Genomic DNA, 24,562 nt, shown 5'->3' with positions numbered 1-24,562 from the left:
ATCTGCCCAAATCTGGCCAAGTTATAAACCTTTGAAAAATCATACTGGCTCTGGAACCAAAAGGAGGGAACCTGCCTCTCTTGTGCTCTCAGTGGCGACCTGCTGGGCCCAGGCAAGGTGAAGAAAACTTTCCTGATTAGAATGCAGAGGAGACAAGAGCTGGACTGCAGGGGATAAAACCAGGGTCCAATTAATGCATAGGCAAACTACTCATGTGCCTATGGCCCAAATTTGTTGGGAAATGAGGGTCCAAACCTGGGTGGTTTTGAGATCCTGTGCATCAGGTCGCAACGGCATTCACTCAGATTTGGCCTGGCTGCACCACCATCCGGGGTGGCATGGGACAACATGAGCAGAGGTGCAACCCTGTGGTTTCCTATGGCTCAGTGATGGCTAATCCAGCCCTGGAAGGGCAATGTAAAATGGGACAAGAAGCCTGATAGGAGAGTCTAGGATTGGAAGCTAGAAAACATGGGAGTTGCAGTGGAAACTGAAGTGGAAGCGAAGAGGAGGAGACTAGAGAAAAGGAGCCAGGGGACAGAGAGAGAACTGAGAATGGTTGGGCAAGAAGACAAGCACTTAGAACAGGTGAGGTGCCGGGGATGAAAAGCCTAAGGAGGTGAGACTAGAACTAGTGAGACGAGGAGAATGGGATGGGGTGGAAACAGGTCTGGGATGGAAACAGGACTGGACAGACAGACTTTACATGAGGATTGCTTCAACTGCCACTGGTGTGTAGCTGCGTCTGCAATAGCTCTTAGCAACTCCAGTAAATGTCATTTGATTCTTGTTCTCCTGGGCTCTTCTGCATATTTGGTGGAGCCAAAAGGGCATTCCCATTTTTTCTGCTTTAATCCTTCTCTTTTGAATCCTTACCCCATGTCATAACTACTGTCTTTCCACCCACTACAACAGAAACATGATTCACCTTCAAGACCATATCAACACAAGCCTCTAGATGAGGTTTCTCTTGAATATGTGCTGCTTCCTTAGTGAGTCTTCAGGTTTCCTGCCAGACTGGATTTATTTTGTGGCGTGACAGATCCTGTGTTTGAGCTGTCTTTAAGGTGTTTTCAAGTTACTTCCACAATGAGATTGTTTTGCAACTCCTATGAATTGTGTTTGGGGCAGGTAAAATTGCCCTGTTTGAAAATATCTTATGAGGTTTATCAAGCTAAGCAAGCTCAGGCCTGGAATATAGGAGAAAGTGGTGTTGGTGCTTCAATCTGTTGTATTTTCTTCTGAGTTGATCAGGACCAAAGCCCAGTGTGGAATTAGATGGCAATTGTGCCTTTGGAAATACAGTATTTCACATGAAAAGTAAAAGTATCCTGAATAAAGTTGTGCAGTGCTCATAGATTTCAGTCCAGAGGGATTTTCATAACCCTTTTTTGGGTTATGGATTACCTGGGTTTGCAGTCCCTGAATTTTGCTATGAGTTTTGGTTTAAAGTGACACTCTCCCCCACCAAATCTGTACGTTGTCTTAAAATCACCACATTTTGCTTGGTTATAGGTAGAAGCCATGCAAACCACTTGATTTGGCCTGGCTGCCAAAAATCATCACAAACCTCTCCTCAGCAGGGCTGGTTGTTAATGAATTAATCTTATTTATTGCTCACACTGTATACTCCCGATTATCTAGATAACATGAGGGATCCGGGGTTTATTTGAATAATAGGGAGTTTGGATAATGGAGAGGGACTCTGCACAGGTATAAGGTTCCAACCACACAATCAGATTGTAGGATTGACGGACAGACTGCAGAGGGCGCCCTGTGCTACTGCTTCTGCCCTCTGATTATTGCAGGTTCAAGGTGTAGGGGGAGGCAGAGGCCCCTTGCCGGGACTTTGCTCTGCCCCGTCCTACCAGGACTGCAGCCTTCCTTACACTTTGCTCCTGCAGGATCAGGTGTCACTGGCCTCTGCAGCTGTGCTGTCATGGTAGGATTGGCAGGCATCCCGTTTTTGACTGGAACACCTGCTCGTAAAGGGATCCTGGTAGCTCCAGTCAGCACTGCTGACCGGGCCATTAGTAGTCCGGTCAGTGGCGCAGCAGGGCTAAGGCAGGCTTGCTGCCTGCCCTGGTTCCACACAGCCCAGAAGTGACTGGCATGTCCCTCCTACGCAGAGGGGCAATCAGGGAAGCTGTATGCACTGTCCCCGCCCCCAGCGCTGGCTCCACAGTTCTCATTGGCTGGGAAGCCATGACCAATAGGAGCTGTGGGGGGCATGGGCAGCATGCACCACGCAGAGCTGTCTGGCCATGCCTCCACCTAAGGGCTGAACATGCTGGCCTGGAGCCGCCTGAGGTAAGCACCACCCACCTGGAGCCTGAACCACCTGCCCCAGCTCGGAACACCCTCCTGCACCCTAACTCCCTCCCAGACCCCTCACGCCTTTCCACACCCCAACCCCCTGCCTGAGCCCCCTCTTGCACCCTAACTCCCTCCTGGAGCCCGCACCTCTTCCTGCATCCCAACCCCCGGCCCATCCCGTAGCCCCCTCCTGCACCCAAACTCCCTCCTATATCCCACCCCTCTGCCCTAGCCCTGAATCCTCTCCTGCACCCCCCACCCCCAGCCCCACCCCAGAGCCTGCAGCCAGAGCTCTCACCCCCTCCTGCACCCCAATCCTCTGCCCCAGCCTGGAGCCCCCTTCCATACCCTGAACCCCTCATTTCTGGCCGCACCCTGGAGCCCACAACCCCAGCTGGTACCCCCTCCTACACCCTAATCCCCTGCCCTAGCGAGTGAGGGTTGTGGAGAGCGAGCGACAGAGGGAGGAGGCTGGAGTGAGAGGTGGGTGGGGCAGGAGTGGGGCCTTGGGGAAGGGGTGGTGCAAGGATGTTTGATTTTATGAAATTAGGAAGTTAGCAACCTTATGACACAGCCTTGCTCACTCGCTCTTGTGACAGAGGGGCTGCACAGGGCTCTCTCTGCTCTCGCAGGAGCCATTCAGTTGAAGAGTGGCCTCCCCTGCATCCAGGAGTCTCTGCTCTATTATCCGAACCTCTGCATTAGCCATATCTGTTCCTTGTCCCCCATGAGGATTCAGATACTGCAGAGGTTTGGATAATAGGTTTTTGGAAAGTTAGGCATATACTGTGTATCTGTTTAAGTTGATAAACTGCTTTGGTGGCCCTCAGCATGCCAGATCCTATATATATAAATGCAAGGTGACGATATGCACATAAGGATCTGATCATCTCACAAAACATATTGCAAACGCTAATATTTATTATAACAGTACTACCTAGAGCCCTCAACCAAAATTGGGGTCCCATTGTGTTAGGTACTGAACATAGTATCAGAGGGTAGCCGTGTTAGTCTGGATCTGTAAAAGCAGCAAAGAATCCTGTGGCACCTTATAGACTAACAGACGTTTTGGAGCATGAGCTTTCGTGGGTGAATACCCACTTCCTCAGATGCATGTAATGGAAATATCCAGGGGCAGGTATATATATGTGTGCTAGCAAGACTTATTTAAATAACTGAGACAGAGGACAGGATGGGAAACGGAGGTGACCTGACTTGCTCAAGTTCATGCAGCAGGTTCTTGGTGCAGAGCTGGGACGACTAGAACTCAGATTTCCTTATCAAGCCTAATGCCTTATCAACTAGACCAGGGGTTCTCAAACTGGGGTTGGGACCCTTCAGAGGATCGTGAGGTTATTACATGGGGGGCGGGGTCGCGAGCTGTCAGCCTCCAACCCAAACCCCGCTTTTCCTCGAGCATTTATAATGGTGTTAAATATATAAAAAAGTGTTTGTTTTTTATGGGTCACACTCAGAGGCTTGGTATGCGAAAGGGGTCACCAGTACAAAAGTGTGAGAACCCCTGAACTAGGCCAATTTTAGGCCCTGATTCTGCAATATATTTTGTGTGGGTGAAGCACCACTGATTTTGGAGGGGCTTCGCACAGGTGTAAGGTTCCACCCACATGATCAGATTGTAGGATTGACCCATAGCTATGAGGAGTCTGCCAGTATCTCAATTAAAACAACAATGGAAAAGTAGTTTTTAAATAATTGTGTATTTTGAAAGGATTTGAGCTTAACATGTAGTCAATTAAAAACAAGTTTAAAATAGTGTGCTGTAACATACCTGTCTTTCAGTTTCTCCGGCCATTTCTATATTTTTTACAGTTGCATTTTTCTCTGTTTAAAAATTCATTTTTTCCCTTGTTGCTGTGTGAAAGGTCCAAACAAACAACAAAAGAGAAACTTGGTGACTATTTATAAGTAGCAGTGAAACTGACTGCATTTGATTGTAACAAAGTAAACAATACTGTAAGTGAAGTAAACACAATGAAAAAATAGTTTTTCCTCTAATAGCGATTATAGTAATCTTACATTTTACTTATAGCAATGATACAATAAAATAATTTTTTTTGAGTTGACTTGGTCTTTTAAGCAATCTGCTGGAAGGTCTAACTTTAATTTAAACTTAGTTTCTTAGTTGATTTTTTTTTTTCTAACTTCATCTAGGTTATTCTGACTGATTCCAAAGAGATCAATTCACCATGCCTGAAAATCCTGCAGCAGGTAGATATTTTAAGAATAATTATCTTTGTTGAGTAGTGAGAGAATTTATGAGCCAGATTTCTAATCTGTATTATTTTGGGGTATATCAGATAAGCAGCAGGTGCTACAAATTCTTGATCGTCTGCAAATGAAACTGCGAGAGAGAGGGGAGACTTCACAGAATGAAAACCTGACTATTTTATGTAACACACTCAGAAGCCCTTTGTTTAATCAGATACTGACCCTTCAGCAGTCCATCAAGCAACTGAAGGAGCAAGTAAGTTGAAAGTTACATTTTTTGACTATATTTATTTAGAAATTTAACATGTGGAATGTAGGCGTTGTGTCACTGGGGATGCTGCCATTTGGCTTTAGAACATTCTGTCACCCAAGTCACAGTTTATAACTGTTTTCTACCATATTAGTATTTAACCGGGCTATGGCTCCCATAACTGTAGGATCTGAGTGCCTGTGGCATGCTCACCTGTACACCCAGTTCAAGTCATAGGGCTAGTTGAGCCAGGCACATGAACTTAAAATCAGGAATTAATTCTGCATGCCCTGAGTGCCAGTGATCTGTGCAGATGTCCTGTCATTATCCACGTGGCTGTAGAAGACAATTTTACATGTACATGCAAATAAATCTAGGAACAGAGTTTGCCTGACTAACCTAATTGCCTTCTATGAGGAGATAACTGGGTCTATACATGATGGGAAAGCAGTGGATGTTATTCCTTGACTTCAGCAAAGCTTTTGATATGGTCTCCCACAGTATTCTTGCCAGCAAGTTAAAGAAGTGTGGGCTGGATGAATGGACTATAAGGTGGATAGAGAGCTGGCTAGATTGTTGGGCTCAATGGGTAGTGATCAACGGCTCCATGTCTAGTTGGCAGCTGGCTTCAAGTGGAGTGCCCAAGGGTCGGTCCTGGGGCCGGTTTTGTTCAATATCTTCATTAATGATCTGGAGGATGGTGTGGACTGCACTCTCAGCAAGTTTGAAGATGTTACAGAGGGACCTAGACAAATTAGAGGATTTGGCCAAAAGAAACATGATGAGGTTCAACAAGGACAAGTGCAGAGTCCTGCACTTAGGACGGAAGAATCCCATTCACTGTTACAGACTAGGGACCGAATGGCTAGGAAGCAATTCTGCAGAAAAGGACCTACGGTTACAATGGACAAGAAGTTGGATATGAGTCAACAGTGTGCCCTTGTTGCCAAGAAGGCTAATGGCATTTTGGGCTGTATAAGTAGGGGCATTGCCAGCAGATCGAGGGACATGATCATTTCCCTCTATTTGACATTGGTGAGGCCTCATCTGGAGTAGTGTGTCCAGTTTTGGGCCCCACACTACAAGAAGGATGTGGAAAAATTGGAAAGAGTCCAGCAGAGGGCAACTAAAATGATTAGGGGGCTGGAGCACATGACTTATGAGGAGAGGCTGAGGGAACTGGGATAGTTCAGTCTGCAGAAGAGAAGAATGAGGGGGGATTTGATAGCTGCTTTCAACTACCTGAAAGGGGGTTCCAAAGAGGATGGATCTAGACTGTTCTCAGTAGTACCTGATGACAGAACAAGGAGTAACGGTCTCAAGTTGCAGTGGGGGAGGTTTAGGTTGGATATTAGTGAAATCTTTTTCACTAGGAGGGTGGTGAAGCACTGGAATGGGTTACCTAGGGAGGTGGTGGAATCTCCTTCCTTAGAGGTTTTTAAGGTCAGGCTTGACAAAGCCCTGGCTGGGATGATTTAGTTGAGAATTGGTCCTGCTTTGAGCAGGGGATTGGACTAGATGACCTCCTGAGGTCCCTTCCAACCCTGATATTCTATGTGGCAAGTGCATAACAAATGAATACCTGGAATATTCAGAATCGTTATTCAAAAAGTTGGTTTTGTTCAGGTTCTTTTTTAACATACTCCTGAGCAAGAGAACTTTTTCTCCTGCTTGGCATGTCAACATTTGTAATTCCCCGGGGAAAGCTTCTGCATTTGTTAGTTGACTGGCGTTGCTATAAATTGAATTCCAGCACCTAGCAATTATAGCATGTGCAATCTGTTGCTTGTGGACCAGGCCCAACTAGGGGGAATATGATAAATGTGTGGCCTGTGAACTGGAGAAAGCACAAGTGGCTCTTCTGCTGTTGGTTCCCGTTTTCCTGCACACTTGAGCGGTAACACGCTTTGGCTGAAATAAGTGAATCGAGAAAGGCTCATGAGACCTGGGATAAAATTTTCAGAAGTGCCTAGATGTCTTAGCATAAGTCCTGTTGACTTGCAGTGAGACTTAAGTCAGGTCTACATTACAAACTTTTACCAGTATAGCTATATTGATCAGGAGTATGATGAGATGCTATTTGTGACTGTCATAGCTGTGCCAGCAAAGGCCCCTTGCGTAGATGCAATTATACTAGCAAAATTGTGCTTTTGCCAGGATAATTATACTGGCAGATAAGCCAATACAGTTTATTTGGCTCAGTTTTGCCAGTATAAACTGTGTCCACACTAGGCTATAGCCATACTAGCAAAGCCTTCCAAGTGTATGCCTGGCCTTGGGTACCTAAGTCTCTTTTGAACATGGGACTTAGGCTCCTAAGTGACCCAGGTGCATTTGAAAATTTAATCTGTAGTCTGAAGGCTATTTTGACACTCGTTCCACATGTGTTTAGCTCCTGGGGAGAGAGAAAAACTGGAGAGTACGAAAATACAGGAAAGAGGGATGTAATAAATAGAGAGAATGAAAGGGAAGAAAACAGAAAATTTTTTCATTTAAACAATAGCTGAAACATGGAGGGATTGTGTGTGTGTGTGTGTTTTTGTGTTTTTTTATTATACCAAAGGAACACTGTTTTGGCTATTGCCGCTGTCATGCAGCATTCCTTTTTCTGCCTCTAGCTGATTCTGCATTCTTTCTGCCTCTTTCTTTTCCTCTTATTTTTATTTTGTGCACAAATTAGATGTCATCCCTTAGTATGTGCCTGTTCCCGTTAGTCCTTTCACACACTTGGTGAAATAGTTTAGGCAATCCTGATGTATGTATGAGGTATTAATATTCTGATTTAAAATGCTGATAAATTGTTTATATGGCTGGTTTTGTACAAAATATTATACCTGAAAATCTGTTTTTATAACAGCTCAATTACATGCCTTCAGACCGGTCAGTGGACTTTGATTTTACTAAGAGAGGGTTACTAGTATTTGATGCTGACAGATCCATTACTGGGAACATGTATATGGCTCATAATTCATCTGGACCCAGAGTAGATCCACTCATTCCAAAACTAGGAGCTGATGAATTCAATATGATGATCCAACGGATGGCAAAGGTAAAGTCTTGTCATGGCCTGTGTGTTTAAACTTTATTTTTCAGTAAACATCAATTCTTTTGCATACGTTGTTTGGCAATCCATAACTTTCTGTACAGTATCTGGGGGAATGGTGTCTTATAAGTCAGTAGGAGAGTAGAGTTGGTTGGGATTCCCCTCCTCCTCCCCAGTGGAAAAAAACTTTGACAAGAATGGAAAATATTTCGCTTTTGACTTTTAAAAATCTTATAATCAATATCCAAAACAAAAAATTCAGTTGGCAAAAACCCATAATAATTTTGCCTATTGATGAGATTTCATGGGAAATAGACATTTGCTGAAAAAATTCAGTTTTGAATTTTACCTGCTGAATGGGAGCGTGTGGCAAAGCGAAGACTCGCAAGCATGGCGCCTCCTACTGGTCATCTTGGGAATTAGCTCTTCCAGCACTGAGCGCCCTCTGCTGGCCGGTATCTTGCTTGCCTCATGCCCCTGTGTCCCTCACTTGGGGTTCTGCCCTCTGCTGTACCCCCACTTTGGGCCCCTCCCCAGGAACCCCCAACCATCTAAACCCACTTTGCCTCTGTGGCTACTGCCAGTCATCATCCAGCCTCTTTTCTCTGGAGCAGATTGCAGTCTGGAATGGCCACTCATCATTAGTAAGTGGGTCAGACCAGCTGTCTGTGCCGAACCCCATGCTGCAGCCTTTGCAGCCCCAATACCTGTTTTGGCCTTTTAGCAAGGCCCGCAGCCTGGGGATTTACCAGGCTGGGGCTCCCCAGCTCCTCTTGCCTTCCCCCAGCCCTGCTCTGTTCCCTGTACCCTGAGTTCCCAGGCAAACACATGTTTCTCTCTCCAGCCTTGTTTTTGCCTGCGTCTGTCTCTTACAGCTCCTGGCCCACAGCCCTTTTATCAGGGTCAGCTGGGCCCTGATTGGACTGGCCACAGCTGTGGCTGCTTCCCCAATCAGCCTAGCTTGGCTGTTTTTAACCTCTCTTCTTCAGGAGTGGGATAGCCACCCCACTACACAGAGATATTAACAGTGAAAGTGATTTAAAACATTTTATATACCCCTTAATTTAATTTTAATACAACTTGATTTTAAAACCTAGTCAGACTGATACTAACTTCATGAACATAGGTGATGTAGCATATTAGTGATATCACTATATTTGCAGAGCCATTGTTGTATAGGCATAGGGATCCAGCCATGTAGGACTAGGCTTACCCTATGCATTTAGAACTGGGCATTATTTTCATCAGTTGGATTAATTGGTTAGTCATTCCTTTCTATATTAAATAACTTTCTAATTGACTACCTTTAATGTAACTGTAGTGTTTTAAGCACAACTTTTCTCATTAGTGTGCCATTATAGCTAAATCTTTTATTGGTTGAGTTAAAGACTGAACATTAATCACATCTGTTTTATTTAAAATAAAGTATTTTTTCATGGGTATTTTATACCAGTAAACAAACCCAGAAACTCTGTACTGGAACTGAAAAACAGAACAGTTGCGAAAAAACAACTGGTTACTCTTAAGTGTGAAATTACAGGGGGAGGGAAAAATATATGTGTTTAAAAATCATAGCCTTTGAATACAGAGCTAAAAACTAACCCATTCTAAAGCAAAAAGCAACCAAAACACACGTTATTTGATTTAGTTATGCAGTATTTCCAGAAATTCTAAATAAATTGCATTAATCAGCATTTTGTTCATACTTTTTGTCCAGTTTGGAATTCCTCTCTTAATGTGAATGAAATGTGAAAACAGCTCTTAAATTTCCAGAGGGTTCAGAACCTTGGGCTGCCTGTATGTACTGCATTCTGTCATATGAAAAATAACAAAGAAGATAATTTTATAGAAATAACATGTTCAAAATTCTGCATTTTTATTTATTTATTTTAGAAGGGGAAAGACTAGTTCTCCTTGTACTCACAAATTTTAAACAAGATCATTCTACTGTGTTGAAAATTAACACTTTTTTTTTATTAGGGCAGGCAAATAGAATACATAGATATAGAAAAACCATCTGTTGGAGGACTTGGTTTTAGTGTGATTGCCCTTAAAAATCAAACGTTGGGAGAAGCTGGTATCTTTGTCAAGGAAATCCAACCAGGAAGCATAGCTGCCAGGTAAGAAAATGCATATTTGTGTTTTATTAATCTTTATTTTAAAAAATCTCCCTTCAGAAGTGTGGCAAAATTATGATTTTGCATGTTTAAAAAAATAATTTTGCAAGAAAAACACTTGCTAAGATTTAAAAAAAAAAATAATTTTAGAAAAAAACAAGGAGTCCTTCTGGCACCTTAGAGACTAACATTCATTTGGGCATAAGCTTTTGTGGGCTCAAACCGACTTAATCAGATGCATGGAGTGAAAAATAATTTTGGGTTTGCAGTGTTGTTGTAGATATGTTGTCCCAGGATATTAGACACACAAGGTGGGTGAGGTAGTATCTTTTATTGGACCAACTTCTTTTGGTGAGAGAGTCAAGCTTTTGAGCTTATACAAAGCTCTTCTCTGGTCTGGGAAATGAACTCAGAGTGTCACAGCGACAGTGGATGAAACCACACTCTTGATTTGATTTCTGTGTGGGAAAAATTGACTATGAAATCCTTACCAAACATCTTATTCCCTACACTTTCTCCATCACCTAGAGCAGGAGTTCTCAACCTTTTTCTTTCTGAGGCCCCCCTCGGGTGGGAGGACCCTGGGGCATAGTTTGACTTCTATGAGAGGGCGGGGGCGGGGGTGGTGGTGGTGGAGAAAGGGCTGGCAGGGCTTGGGCTAGCTCTGCATAGCAGGATCCAGGGAGGGAGTGCCACCTCCAGCCCTGGCCACCCACCTGTCTGGTGCTGTTTGCCGGTGGCTACTCCCTGAGGGCTCTGCTGGGCCTGGAGATGCCTGGGCACCTCTGACTGGCTGGGTGAAGAGTCAAAGGAGGCTGGGAGCTGAGGAGCAGATGCAACCCCAGGCACCAGCAGCAGATGGGAGAATGCCACGGCTGCCCACTCCATGGCACCACCAGCCAGAGGAGCAGCTGCCCCTCACTGCCTGGCTTGGTCTTCCTGCCAGAGGATAGCGGTTGAGGGAGAAGAGGAGGTTGGTGTGTGTGTGTGTGTGTGTGTGTGTGTGTGTGTGTGTGTGTGGAGCTGCCCCCAAGACAACCCCACTCTGGATAAGGCACTGCAGTTTGGGGGGCAACACTGTTGTGCCCCTTCAACTCTGCCCATGGGCTTAAGGTTTCTCCTGGCGTCAGGGGGATGTGGAGAGCTTGGGGTTTCAGCATCTTACTGCTCACGGCTTCAGCCCCGTACTGCTCCCTGCTTGAGCTCCATGTGCAGGGGGTGTGCCGAGCCCTGGTGCCGTTCCCCACTTCAGCCTGCGTGAGGCGCCTGGGCTCGCAGCTTCAGCACGGGGTCCCGCAGCTTCAGTCCTGCACTGCTCCCTGCTTCAGCCCCACAGGGGGTGCTGGGGTTCGGGGCACCAGGTTTCAGTGGCAGGGCTACGCGGCCCCTTGAAAGGGCTTGTGGACCCACAGGGGGTGCAGACCCCCGGTCGAGAATCACTGACCTAGAGGACAGCTATACAGTCCCTGATATTCAACTACCAAATAGTGATCAAACCAGTAGACAAAGGGGATGCCATCCTAGTCCTCAACCAAGATGACTGTTAACAAGGGCAAGCGACAACTCTCTGTCACTACCTACTATAAATAGCTCAAAGAAGATCCCACACCACAACTTACCCAGGAATTTATGGATATCATGAAATCCTTCCCCAAACAACCTCAAGAGATACTCTACAACCTCATCCCTCAGGGACCTTCTGCATGCTTCCCAAGATACATACACAAGAGAATCTAGACAGACCCATCCTATCTGGCCACAGCATCTTACTGAAGGAATATTGAGATTCATAGAAATCATCCTCAAATCACTCACACACAAAGGGCCAGCTTCCTCCGGGACACAACCAACTTCCTCCAAAAACTCCACTACATTAACAACATCCCTTACAGTGACAGCATTGCTGCCTGCATCAAATATTTACAAGATAATGGAGAACCCTCAGATATTCACCACAAACACATCACCAAATTCATCCTCACACATAACAATTTAATATTCAACAACAAACGTTGTCAAACCGTGGGTACAGTTATGGGTACTAGGATGGCTCCAATATACCAATCTCTTCATTGGCCACCTTGAAGAAGAATTTCTGGAAAGATGTACTACAAAACCAATGATATGCCTGTCCAGAGGATGAAAATATCTAAACTCCCTCAGATTTCTACTGCAGCTTCAACAATCACCACACATCCATTCTACTCGCTAGTGTGGGAGTGTTCTAGAGAATCAACTTCCCAGACACCACAATCAGCTTCAACAATGGAATACTACAGACAACTGTATACAAGAAACTCACTGATCACCACACCTACCTTCACAGATTCAGTAACCACCCCAAAATGCACCAAGAAATCTGTTATCTACAGACAGGCACTCAGATACCACAGTATATGCTTTGAGGAGAAGGTCTAGGACATATTTCTTAACACACTTAAATATTGACTTCACCATAGAAGTAGATTGCATCATGGAACAGGCCACCCAAATACCAGCGAGAACCTGCTTCAATACAGAAATAAAGCCCCTTCTGACCACACACCTCCAGCTGTCACCTACCACCCCAAACTGGAACCCATATAGGGTATCGTCAAACAATAACCCCTACTGAATGGGGACCAATCTGGAAAGAAATCTTTTCTAAACCCCCTCTTCTGACATTCAAACAACCCCCCCATCTTGTTCAAGCTCGTCATCAGAAGGAAGCGCCCAACAGACTAGGACTCGTGAACTCTGGGTGGTACCAGACCTTGCCTGAACAACAGATGCAAAACCTGTAGTCATATCTTTACTGCTACAATGATGAACACTGCCCACAACACACCTTTCAAGATCCATGCATCCTACACATCCCTATCACAGTGCACAAAATATCCCTATAATAACTGTGGGTGAAACCAGACAATTGCTACTCACTCAAATGAGCTCTCAGAAAAAAGACAAAAATACCATATCACCTGTGGGTGAACCCTCTTCTCATAGCTTGAAAGGTCAGTGATAGTTATGTCTACACTACTACAGCATCGGTGCTCCAGTGATCGAGGCATCGGGGTCGATTTAGCAGGTCTAGTGAAGATTCTTTAAAACGATGGCAGAGCATTCTCCGTTCGACCTCTGGTACTCACCTTACTCCTCTCATTCCCAGTGAAGTGTGTTTCCTGTTGACCCAACACAGTGTAGACACTGCAGTAAGGCAACCTAAGCCATGTCGACTCCAGCTATGTTAATCACATAGTTGCGTAACTTAGGTTGACTTACCACAGTAGTATAGACAAAGTCTCAGTCCTCATCCTCAAAGGAAACCTGCACAACACCTTCAAAGGATGAGCCTGGGAGCTTAAATTCATAACTTCGCTAGATACTAAAAATCATGGACTGAATACAGACACTGGATTTATGGTTTATTACAACAATCAATAACCCACCTAAACCCTCCCACCCCCAATTTGTTTTCCTTTCTTCCCCTATGACTGGAGGAGTGTTAATGGGCCACTTCACCTTGAGTGGTCCCTTGAAATATATGTTAACTACTTTATGCTAAATAATCTGATCCACCTTGCATTTATCTGTGACACTCCACTGGAACATCTATACTTACAATGCTGCATTAACACAGCTGTGCTACTGTAGCACTTTAGTGAAGAAGCTTTACACTGATGGCAGTCCCGTCGGCATAGTTAATTCACCTCCCTGAGAAGTGCTGTCTACAAAGGGGGTTATATTGGTGTAACTACATTGCCCAGAGGTGTGGATTTTTCACACTCCTGGGCGACCTAATTATACTGATGCAGGTCTGTAGTGTAGACCAGACCTGAGTACGTTTCTCAGATCCAAAGAAGAATTCTGTTTAAGTTTGAAAGCTTGTCTCTCTTACCAACAGAAGTTGGTCCAATAAAAGATATTACCTCACCCACCTTGTGTCTCAAGTAATTTGGGTGTCTTAATTTGTGGCTGTCTACCTTTTTGGGACCATCTTAAAGGGGCATTATTTTTTTTATCAGAGGACATGTGCTCTGCACTTTCTGAAAGTTAGGCCCTCTGACGTGACTGAAGTTGGCCACCCAAAAATGGAGGTGCCAAAAATCACTAGTCACTTTGGAAAATCTTGGCATGGCTGCTATGATTAACTAACCCACCCCATGAAAATTCAAGGGACACAAGGAACTTAAAAATCATATGCCTGTTTGAATTTTTGAACGTGCTATTAGTGTCCTTGAAAGAGATTAGAGAAGAAGGAACTCTATTTACTTTACTTTGTGCATACGCTGTGTATAGTCAGTTTTATTGTTTTCCATGTAAAGTTCGATCCCAATCCTGCTGGAGAATTCCTGCACAGATCTCCTTGAAGGATCAGGGCTTTATGCAGGTCCCTCTGTGGTTTGTGTGGGTCCATCACACAGAGACACAGGACATCCTTTTAAAAAACAAATGGCAAAATTACGAAAGTTTTGAGCTGTCATTTCCCCCTCACCCCCCGCACCCCTCCGAATACGTGTGCCCCAATGGCAAGTGTAGTGCCTAGAACTACTTTTAATGCATTCAAAGAAAATGTGACTAGGCTTCAAAATGATAGTGTCCTTTATAAAAGAACTCATCCTGGAGTGTCCTGACACAAGATTACTTTTCCACGCCCCTACCCCCCTATGGTGGGGAGAGGTTGGAATGCAGAGAGCACACTAAGGAACACTTTAGAAAAATGTATTAAGCTGTTTAAAAGTGGAGAAAGAGGAGTTCATTTGGATGTCAAAGGGGAATATTACACTTCAGGACATGCTGGCCTGCTGCTGACATGACGTGATCATGAGATATAAAATGCCCTTGATCTCCGAACAGACACCCATTAGGGCAAAGTTCAAGGAATTTATTTACCAAAAAAACCTCCATGTTGTTGTTTTTGTTTTATTTTTTAAGTTCCACTTAAATGCTTCCCATTTTCCTTTTGAGATGAAATCTTCTGAAGGTGACATAGATTAATGGTGGTTCCTACAAAATTCTGGATGCTGTTTCTGTCCCAGTAAGCATCTGGTCTAGGTCTCTGGAAGAATAATTTTAAAAATATTTTTATGAAGAGGATTAAAGATTTTCTAATCACAGATGTAAATTCATCAATAATGTGAACTAACTTCGTAGGAGTTATACCATCTTAGGCTAGCAGTAAATTGTCCCTCTGTTTCCAGAAGAAAGCAGATTCACTCATTTTCATGTATCTTCACAATCCTGTTATGCCATTACATCTCTTTAAAAATAAAAAATCTTTTAATTTTTTATCAAGGAATCAAAGATTAAAGGAAAATGACCACATTTTGGCTATTAACCACACTCCATTGGATCAGAACATTTCCCATCAGCAGGCTATTGCACTGCTTCAACAATCCACAGGAGCTTTACATCTGGTTGTTGCTAGAGAGTCAGTCCAAAGAAACAGCGGAACCTCTGCTGTCTTAAGTGACACACATCCGCCTGAGACTGTGAGTAATGACACTGTCAAAAATCAGTTTTTGGAAGGTGTTAGTGCTTTTTAAACACATGCAAAGATTTTTATAGTTAACTATTTTTGTCTTACAGCAGCTAACGGTATGTGCTTTTTAATTGTGTCTAAGAATGCAGGTATTTCATTTTAAAGTTATCATGCCCTAAATATTATGTTTACATTGTAAAGCTGCCTGAATTTGTTGTAAAGTAGATATTGGATTTTTTGTGGGGGACCTGGAGCTGACGCTTTAGTTGGCTGACCTATTCTCAGTAGCGGAGCCTACTTAAAGAGGGGCAGGGTAGGGAAATTTACAAGTTCACCCAATGCAAACCATTTTACCTTGAGCAATTGGACTCTGATTATGACTTAAAAGAGGGAAAGCAGTGTTTACTTTCAGCAATCTCCACTGATCAGAATACGATCTACTAAAACCGGAACTCCCCAAAGCAATGTCTTATTTAAATACATGCATCACTATGAAGGGAACATCTTAATTGCATGGTTAGTTTGCCAGTTTTTCATATCAACTTTCATATGTTGCTAGTCTCCACTGGTTGTGAACCCACTAATTTTCTTCAGTGTGAGGGCTTATCATATACTTGGTTATGTAATCTCACAGGGCCTGAAATGTGATAGGGCCACACATGCCTGAGAATGGGGTTTGCAATATTGGGATCTTAATTTGTTATATTGGAAGCTTTGCTGGAGATCTTTTTAAGAGCCTGGATAATTATTTCCTTCATGACTATTGTAGAGCCAGTGAAATTTGAAGGTTTTAGTGGATAATCAATATTGTTTATTGCTGTTAAAATTTAAAAAAATTAAATTTTAACTGCTTTGTCATTAAAGCATTTGTACCAAACAGACTAACAAAATAAAATGAAAATATTTCTCTGTGGGGGTCTTTAAACTTCCTTTATGATTTTTAACTGATCTTGGCCAAGATTTCCAGTATGCTAATAAATCCTTTATTCACAGAAGTCTTAAACCTGCCTATTTTGCCTCATTTTGGTTTCTATGTGAGGTGCTAATATGACAGAAAAAATGGCTAGGTTCAGTTGTTGTTGTTCACAGATTATTTTGTACACCACAAGGTTGCAGTGCAAAATAGCTTAGAGATACGCTTTCAATTCAGTATGGCAAAATTTATATTGTGCTGTTCATACAGTGTGTACTGGAGCTCTATACAGCATGTAAGTGAAATAACAGAAGTAGGAAACTAGTCAAATATTAAACAAAAACTAGCCTAATGATGACTTCTCGCTATTTACCTCCCTATGGGTTGCAGTAAACTTGATTTACCAGAAATTAGAATGGTAGTCTTTACTATTGTAAGAAATCCTAAAATTGCCTTTATGTAGTCCAGAATGGTGTCTTATGAAAGTGAAAAAGCAAAATGTTTGCAAAACCCATTGACTGACTGACCAAGACTCAATATAGCTCCAGTTATATGTGGGGAAATTGCTCTGAATAAGATTATTAATAATAACTGGCAGAAATGAAAGCAGGAAATATTATTAACTAAAATTAAAATCTCCCTCTTCTGTTAATTGCAGATTCAGTGGGGCCATGTTGAAGAAGTTGAACTGATTAACGATGGCTCAGGATTAGGTTTTGGAATTGTAGGAGGAAAATCAAATGGTGTCGTTGTAAGGACTATTGTTCCAGGCGGATTAGCAGATCGGGTAACTTGTTTTATGTCACTTCTTATTTGGTTTTAAAGTACAATAACTTCTTTTGACAGGCCTAAAATAAACTAATATATGTAAACAAAAGGAGTCTGATGGCATTAAAGACTGAATGCCAATACATATATTGTATATAGAAATAAATGCATATTAAAGGTATGATGGCTGACAAAAAGTCAACACGGGAACTGAGCTAAATTACTTCTCAAGCATGGCATGGCTTTTATAGCATTCCAGATCAGATAGAAATATTAAAAGCTTGCCCAGCATTATAATTAGCATTCAATAAAATTTCAACCATTAGTCATCAGTGTTGGGACAGCTACTCTTAAGAGACATGCAGATTATGTATAGAATGTGTATATTTGGTTACAATTTTATAGGGGCCAACTCTGCAAACTCACATTCTCATGTGTGTAATCCTTAATCATGCAGGTTGTCCCACTAAAGTCATTGGCACTTACTTGCATGCAAAAGCTGAGGAAGGGAGCTTGGGGAATGGGGGGTGAGGCAGGGTGGCCCAGGCTTGATGTGGGGTGTTGGGGGAGCTTGAGGTGGCAGAAGGGCCTAGGAAGTGGGAATTCCAGGGCGGTAGTGGGGGCCAGGGGTGCCAAAATACAAGTTCACCTAGGGCATCATTTCCCCAAGGCTGGACCAGTTGCATGAGTATATGTTCAAAGATATAGTGCATGGGTGTCATAACATTTCTTCCCAGATCTGGACCTTAGCGTCCAAAATATGGGTGTTAGCATGAAAACCTCCAAGCTTAGGTACTAGCTTGGACCTGGTATCGCTGCCACCAGCTAAGAATTATACAGTGCCTAGCTCACTGTGGTCTCCCCAAAACCTTCCTGGGGGGACCCCAAGACTCAGATTCCTTGAGTCTCACAACAAAGGGGAATAAACCATTTCCCTTCCCCCTCCTCCCCTCCAGGTGTTCCCTCCCTGGGTTCCTGGAAAGATATACAGAAGCAAGCTCCGTGAATCTAAACAAAGGGATTCTACCCTCCCTGTTTCCAGTCCTGGAAACACAAGTACCGAGAGAGCTAATCTCTCTTCCCCCCTCACCCAGAGGGTATGCAAAGTCAGGCTTAGTAAATCTAACACAAAGAGATTTTCCCCCTGACTTCTTCCTCCCACCAATTCCCTGGTGAGCTGCAGACTCAATTCCCTGGAGTCCCCACTAAAGAAAAACTCCAACAGGTCTTAAAAAGAAAGCTTTATATAAAAAGAATGAAAAAAGGACATAAAATGGTCTCTGTAATAAGATGACAATATACAGGGTCAATTGCTTAAAGAAAAAAATAAATAAACAGTCTTATCCAAAAAGAATACAATTCAAAACACTCCAGCAACTACACACATGTAAATACAAAAGAAAACAATATAAACCTGTTGTCTTACTATCCTTGTACTTACAACTTGGAAACAAAAGATTAGAAAGCCAGGAGATAGAAAAATCACTCTCAGAGCCGAGAGGGTCAAACCCAAGACAAAAACCAAAGAACTCACACCCAAAACTTCCCTCCACCCAGATTTAAAAAAGTCTTGTTTCCTAATTGGTCCTCTGGTCAGGTGTTTGGTTTCCTGTGTTTAACCCTTTACAGGTAAAAGAACATTAACCCTTAGCTATCTGTTTATGACAATGGGTTACTTATAAAGATTATTTATTTTTATATGAAGAGGCTTGGGCATGCACGGAGACCCACTGAAGTCCATGATACCTACACACGTGCACGGATTCACCTGTCTGGATCAGATCACAGCCTTGGGGTCTTAGTCTTTAAAGACCTAATCAGTTGAGGCAAAAGACATATATGGCTTCAAGACTAAGCTTGATTAGTTTATGGAGGGGATGGTATGATGGGATAGCCTAATTTTGGCAATTAATTGGTCTTTGACTGTTAGCAGTAAATATGCCCGATGGGGTGGGATCTGAGTTACTACAGAGAATTCTTTCCTGGGTGTCTGGCTGATGAGTCTTGCTCAGATGCTCAGGGTTTAGCTGATAGCCATATTTGGGATCAGGAAGGAATTTTCCTCCAGGGCAGATTGGCAGAAGCCCTGGGGATTTTTCGCCTTCCTCTGCAGCATGGGGCACGGGTCACTTGCTGATGGATTCTCTGCACCTTGAAGTCTTTAAACCACAATTTGAGGACTTCAATAGCTCAGACATAGGTTAGGGGTTTGATACAGGAGTGGGTGGGTGAGATTCTGTGGCCTATGTTGTGCAGGAGGTCAGACTAGACGATCATAATAGTCCCTTAAAGTCTATGATTCTATGACCAGTACTAACTACCCTCAACTGAAGCATTTAACAGGATTGGGATTTCAATGAGAGCTCACAACGACTATTTACTAACTGCTGCCCATAACCTTAGATGTGCAAAAAAAAGACATGTTGCATTTTAAAATATTAATGTAAGGCAAGAGGCAGGTTATAGGACATGTTCCAGTTCAGATCAGAAACGAAAACTGGATATTTGATGAGCTGGAATGGAAAAAGTCGGCTGTTGCTTGAGAGCCTCCTCTATAAAACTGTCTGAAGTAATGAATGCTTTTTCACTTACTGTGAAACACCTCTTTTGCTGTGAGGAACAAAATATTTTGGCTTCCAGTGACAGCTATAAATTAAGATATTACTATATCAGTTTCAATTAAACAAGAGGTGAGATGCAGTTAAAAATGTTAAATAAGGAGCACGTATACGCTAAAGCTCGATGAAGTAACACCTGGAAGTAACACTAGTATTAACGTGCAAGTTAGTTATTATGGGCAAAGTCCTCAGCTGGTGTAAATCAATGTACTTAACAGAAATATGAAGATTTACTCCATCTGAGGCTATGGCCCTATGTATGTTCAGTACGGTTCTTTCTTACAGTAAAAATAACAGCGTGGGTCTCGATCCAACGATTTTTTTTTTAAACATGAGTAATCCTACTTATGAGCTTAGTCCCATTACATTCAGTGGAGTTACTCTCTTGAGTAAAGGCTAGTCAAGTGAGAAATACCTGCAGGGTTGAGTTTTTAATATTTGAGCTGTTCAGGTTCTTCAAATAGCTCTAAATCAAAATGTTGTGCTTTGTATCACTAAAATCCTCTTCTGCTATTTGATAGCATAGTTCTCAGAGAAAATCTGACTACAGGATTACAAAACAGTGTCAGCATTTGTTTCTCAGTAAATATGAAATTTAACCTTTTTCTGATGAATTGTACTAACAGCAGTCTATGTGGTTTTCCTTTTTTTTTTATTTTTTAAACAGTTTGCTTTTTCCACAGCAGTTAGTAGTTCTATAGCAATGGTTAATGGTGTTAGCATTGCCTTACATTATTTATTTTGCATCATTGATTAAGTTTATGGTATTTTCATGCACTAGCTGCCCCATGAAAACATACTACTCAATTTCAGTTCTGCAATATACAATTTTGGTCCAGTTACTGATTTTTTCTTTTTTTTTTTTTTTTTTTTTTATGTTCCATGTTTGAAGGATGGGAGACTTAGAACAGGAGATCACATTTTACAGATTGGAGGAACCAATGTACAAGGAATGATCAGTGAACAAGTTGCCCAAGTGCTGAGAAACTGTGGGAATTCTGTTAGCATGGTGATTGCCAGAGATCCAGCGTGTGAGATAACTGTGACACCACCAACACCTCTGAGCCTGCCTGTTGGTGCATTGCCCTTCTCTCCGGACAGGGGTGTAAGTAGCTGACATTTCCTCACAATTCTTCAAATAAGTTCTGCTGTGGCTTACAGCCAGAAAGAGAGCACAGCCTTCACAAGTGCTAAAGAGCTTCAGACAGACTGCAACATATTTTGTTCATTTAAGCTTCCAAATATGATACCATAGTATTAAATGATCCTTATTTTAGCCATCAGCTCAGCCTTCTGTCGTCTTCTACAGTATACTATACTATAAATATCTGTTATCTCAGGGCCAGACTGACCAGGGCAGTTTCAGTGTTGCAAAATTTAATACAAAGTGAGTGACTTGATTTAACAGGATCATAAACATTATCGATAAATGGAACATTTAGATCTCCTTCCTAGCGTGTTACATTCTTGCTCATCAGAGTGGATTTAAAAAATGTTGCTGACTTTTTTTCTTTCCTAAAATCCGGCATGCACTATGACCAGAACAGAAATATTCAGTACAGTGAGATACTTCTCTTCATGAAACATGAGTGTAACATCTTCCTAGTCTATGCAACTATCTTTGTTGGGAAATGTATTTTAAACATTTGAATCTTGTTTTTGCAAATCTCCTCCTGGTCATTCAAAAAAACAAAACAAAAACAAGCAACTTTGAAGTCATCCTTTTCAGTTTTGAGTAATTAAAATCAACAAATGCTACACTACATGTACAATAGGTCTGGAAACATCAACAAAGCTGTGCTTGTACACCATCTGCTACTAATGAGCTAGTTAGATTTAGGTGTGGAATTTCTGAGTAGCCTTTTCTTTCTTCTCTTGTTCTTGATTATAACTTGGAATCTGAGAGGAGCTGTTCTTTAAAACACTTTGTTTGTACTCTTTCGCACTGGACCAGGTTGCTCCAAAGGCATCTCTTAGCTTCTGGTGGGGGAGAGTACTTCACATCTCTCTGGAGAGACCTGTCTCACAGAAGATAGGTGATGTTGAGCTATAATGGGGAACCAGTTCAGTTCTCCTCCTCTGAAGTGAGGTTGCAGTAATAGCAGAGGACTGAGGAATGGAAAGAGCCTACACTCCAAGTGGATGAGAATGGAAATTTTCCTGCTTCCTCCTGTCTTCTCACCTGCCCTCTCGAATTTTCCACCCCTTCAGGAGATACTGATGCAGCCAAGAAAACACTAGTTAAATAATCGTCATCCTGAGTACTTTAAGCTTGGTGTCTTGAAAGAGGGACATGTTCAGTGCTCTGAAAACAGGCATTTCATAAAGAATCTATATAGCCACGTGGGACCACTTGCTGACTCTGTCACATTTTCTAAGACTATGTATACAGCCTTAACTTTTCCTCCTCTAGCATGTATTATTTTCAGATTTCCTGTGTTAGAGACTGACCTTGCAAATTGACTTATTCAGTGGTATATGTGTGCCATAGATCACGCTGCAGCAGCTAGAGCATGCAGAATTGCTGCAAGCTTTCTAAAATGTCCTCCTTTCTGGTGTTAGTTTTGTACTGTTTTTCCCACACCTTTCCAGGGTCCTTCAGGTTTCTGAGACATCTAGAAATAAACTCAGATATTGCTATTCTATTGCATTCTTTGTTGGCAGAGCCCAGGCATTTAGACTGAAGAAGTATCTGGTCAATTTGCTGGTAGATTAGTCTTTGCAGAAATTGACAGAGTTAGCTATTGTGAATGTGTTTTTTCTGCTTCATTTATTGTACTTTTTAAATGCAGGTCACGAAAATCACTTTGCTCCAAGGAATCTACTGCACAAGAAAGATAGCAATTTTTTTACTACCAAAATCTCGTTCTCCTCTGACTTCTGAGAAGGCTTTTACTAGCTGAGAATTTTACAATGGCAAGATTTTTCCAGCGTTATGATTAGTTAGTTGTATATTAAACCACTAGTTTTGCATTAAGCTATCTCAGTTCTCTATCACAGTTTCTAAATCCACACTCCTTTGTGTATACACATATAAGGAAACAGAAAATCTCATACAGTTAGTCATGTGCAAGGCATATACCTACAACCCACCAATTTAGCCACAGCTCGGGAATGGGCTGTTATGTTTGGGATTGTGTGTCTATATTTCGTAGAATCCACCCGTTAAGTCCATATACTACTCCACTTCCAGTAACGTGCCATAGATTAATAATTTTGCAGAACTAGGAAATAGCATCAGTCATTCTGTGAAGTGCCTCTGGCGTTAAGGTTTCTGGTATTGCCTTTGAAGGAAAGGTCCTGGACTGTCAAAATGGCTCTGTGGGGAGAAACACAACCAAAGATCAAGTGAGCAAATCCAAAATGGGGGATGGTGAGGGCCAGCTTCAGGGGATTTATCCATAAATTTCTCTTCAGATCAGACCATGTCTGAATACCTTATTAGATTGTAGCTATTTATCTAAGAAAGCATTGAACAGATAATTCAGAAGCCAAAAGATAGTGCCAAATTATGTACTATTCCATTCTTCTCTGTTCTAGTTTCCCTTGTTATGAATGAGCTCTTTTTTTTTTTTAAGCTGTAAAGCTTTTTTAAAAATTCTCCAGATTTTCTCCAGATTTACCTTGTACTCAGTGGAAGTGATTTTTAACATGGCTTTGACTTCCTGTTGTCACTTCACCTTCTAAACAGGTTCTTTGATGCTTCCGCTTCTCTGTGCAGTCCAGTCCAGTCCAGTTCAAATCAAGATAGTAATCGTTTCAAACTTTCCCTTAAATGTAATTAAGTAGATATGTGTATGATTGATATCAAATAAAGTGGTGTCTTGCACACCTAGCTTTATCTTGAGCACCATATTTTAAAATGTGCTATATGCATTTTTTGGATATAATTACCAAAAAGTGCATATTGTTGTTTTTTTTCTGGTAGCACCCGCAGTATGTTGGGTGCTTTCCAAACATAGGAGTGTAACGATCCAAAGGAGCTCATGAGCACGTTTTACACTAAAGAGAACAAGTGTGTGATTCTTTAGTAATTGTAAGGAATCAAAATACTTTCCAGGCTCTAAGAGAAAAATAATATTTTGATAAAGCCAGGGGACTGAGAGCCAAGTATTTTTCTCTCTTCCACTGGCATGGTGTCATGATGTCGTGTACCTGAAGCAATTCTCTATTCCTAATTGAGCAATAGAAACTTTCCAAAGCACTTACTGTGTGGCATTAGGTACTGTGATAAGCATGGCCCCTTGTCTGTATATGAATATCTTATGTTTTTATAGATATTTGTTTCTGATATCGTATATATTATATAGTCAAGTTTTTCAAAGTGACTAGTAATTTTGGGTGCCCAAATTGACACCTTTATTTTCTAGCCTCTGGAAGTGAGACCTCCCTTTTTGAAGTGTCTGAAGCTGGTCTACCAAAATCACTGATCATGTCTTCAAACCTTAGTCTGTAGTTTAAAATGTTAGTGATATAACAAACTTTTTTTACTATAATGTGGACATTCAGTTTTATAAACTGTATACTGTTTTATTTCTAGGCTAACACAACTCTTTTTGATACCTATGATGTGGAGCTTACAAAAAAAGATGGACAAAGCCTTGGTATAACAATTGTTGGATATACTGGAACATCTGATGTGGGTGAGTTATACACTGACTAACTGATTATGAAAGACTAGAGCAGAGGTTTATCAAATGCCCAGACTGGCCTTATGTTTTTGCTGAAGTCTTTGATACATGCCACATAGCTCAACATGCACTTTCATTTCTTTAATGAGTTCGATGTCTGAGATTTAAAGACCTATTAGATTATCCAGTCCATCTCTCTGCCAGTGCAGGACTGTA

At 42.0% G+C, this 24,562-nt stretch overlaps 1 protein-coding gene across 10 annotated transcripts in view; it reads left to right on the top strand.

Annotated features, from left to right (window-relative positions):
* The window catches only part of PATJ (PATJ crumbs cell polarity complex component), a 215,053-nt gene that overhangs the window by 2,782 nt on the left and 187,709 nt on the right, over nt 1-24,562 (top strand). For all 10 annotated transcript variants that reach the window (XM_050961967.1, XM_050961959.1, XM_050961963.1 and 7 more), the window contains exons 2-9: nt 4,489-4,545; nt 4,635-4,801; nt 7,653-7,844; nt 9,819-9,958; nt 15,231-15,426; nt 16,988-17,116; nt 20,608-20,820; nt 24,256-24,358. In XM_050961967.1, the coding sequence (XP_050817924.1) occupies nt 4,524-4,545; nt 4,635-4,801; nt 7,653-7,844; nt 9,819-9,958; nt 15,231-15,426; nt 16,988-17,116; nt 20,608-20,820; nt 24,256-24,358 (1,162 nt within the window). In that variant the 5' untranslated portion in view covers nt 4,489-4,523. The remainder of the gene's footprint in view (nt 1-4,488; nt 4,546-4,634; nt 4,802-7,652; nt 7,845-9,818; nt 9,959-15,230; nt 15,427-16,987; nt 17,117-20,607; nt 20,821-24,255; nt 24,359-24,562) is intronic.

This window comes from Gopherus flavomarginatus, chromosome 7, assembly GCF_025201925.1.
Source record: "Gopherus flavomarginatus isolate rGopFla2 chromosome 7, rGopFla2.mat.asm, whole genome shotgun sequence".
NCBI lineage: Eukaryota > Metazoa > Chordata > Testudines > Testudinidae > Gopherus > Gopherus flavomarginatus.
The sequence above is the reverse complement of the archived record's forward strand: the minus strand, read 5'-3'. Positions and strand labels throughout refer to the sequence as shown.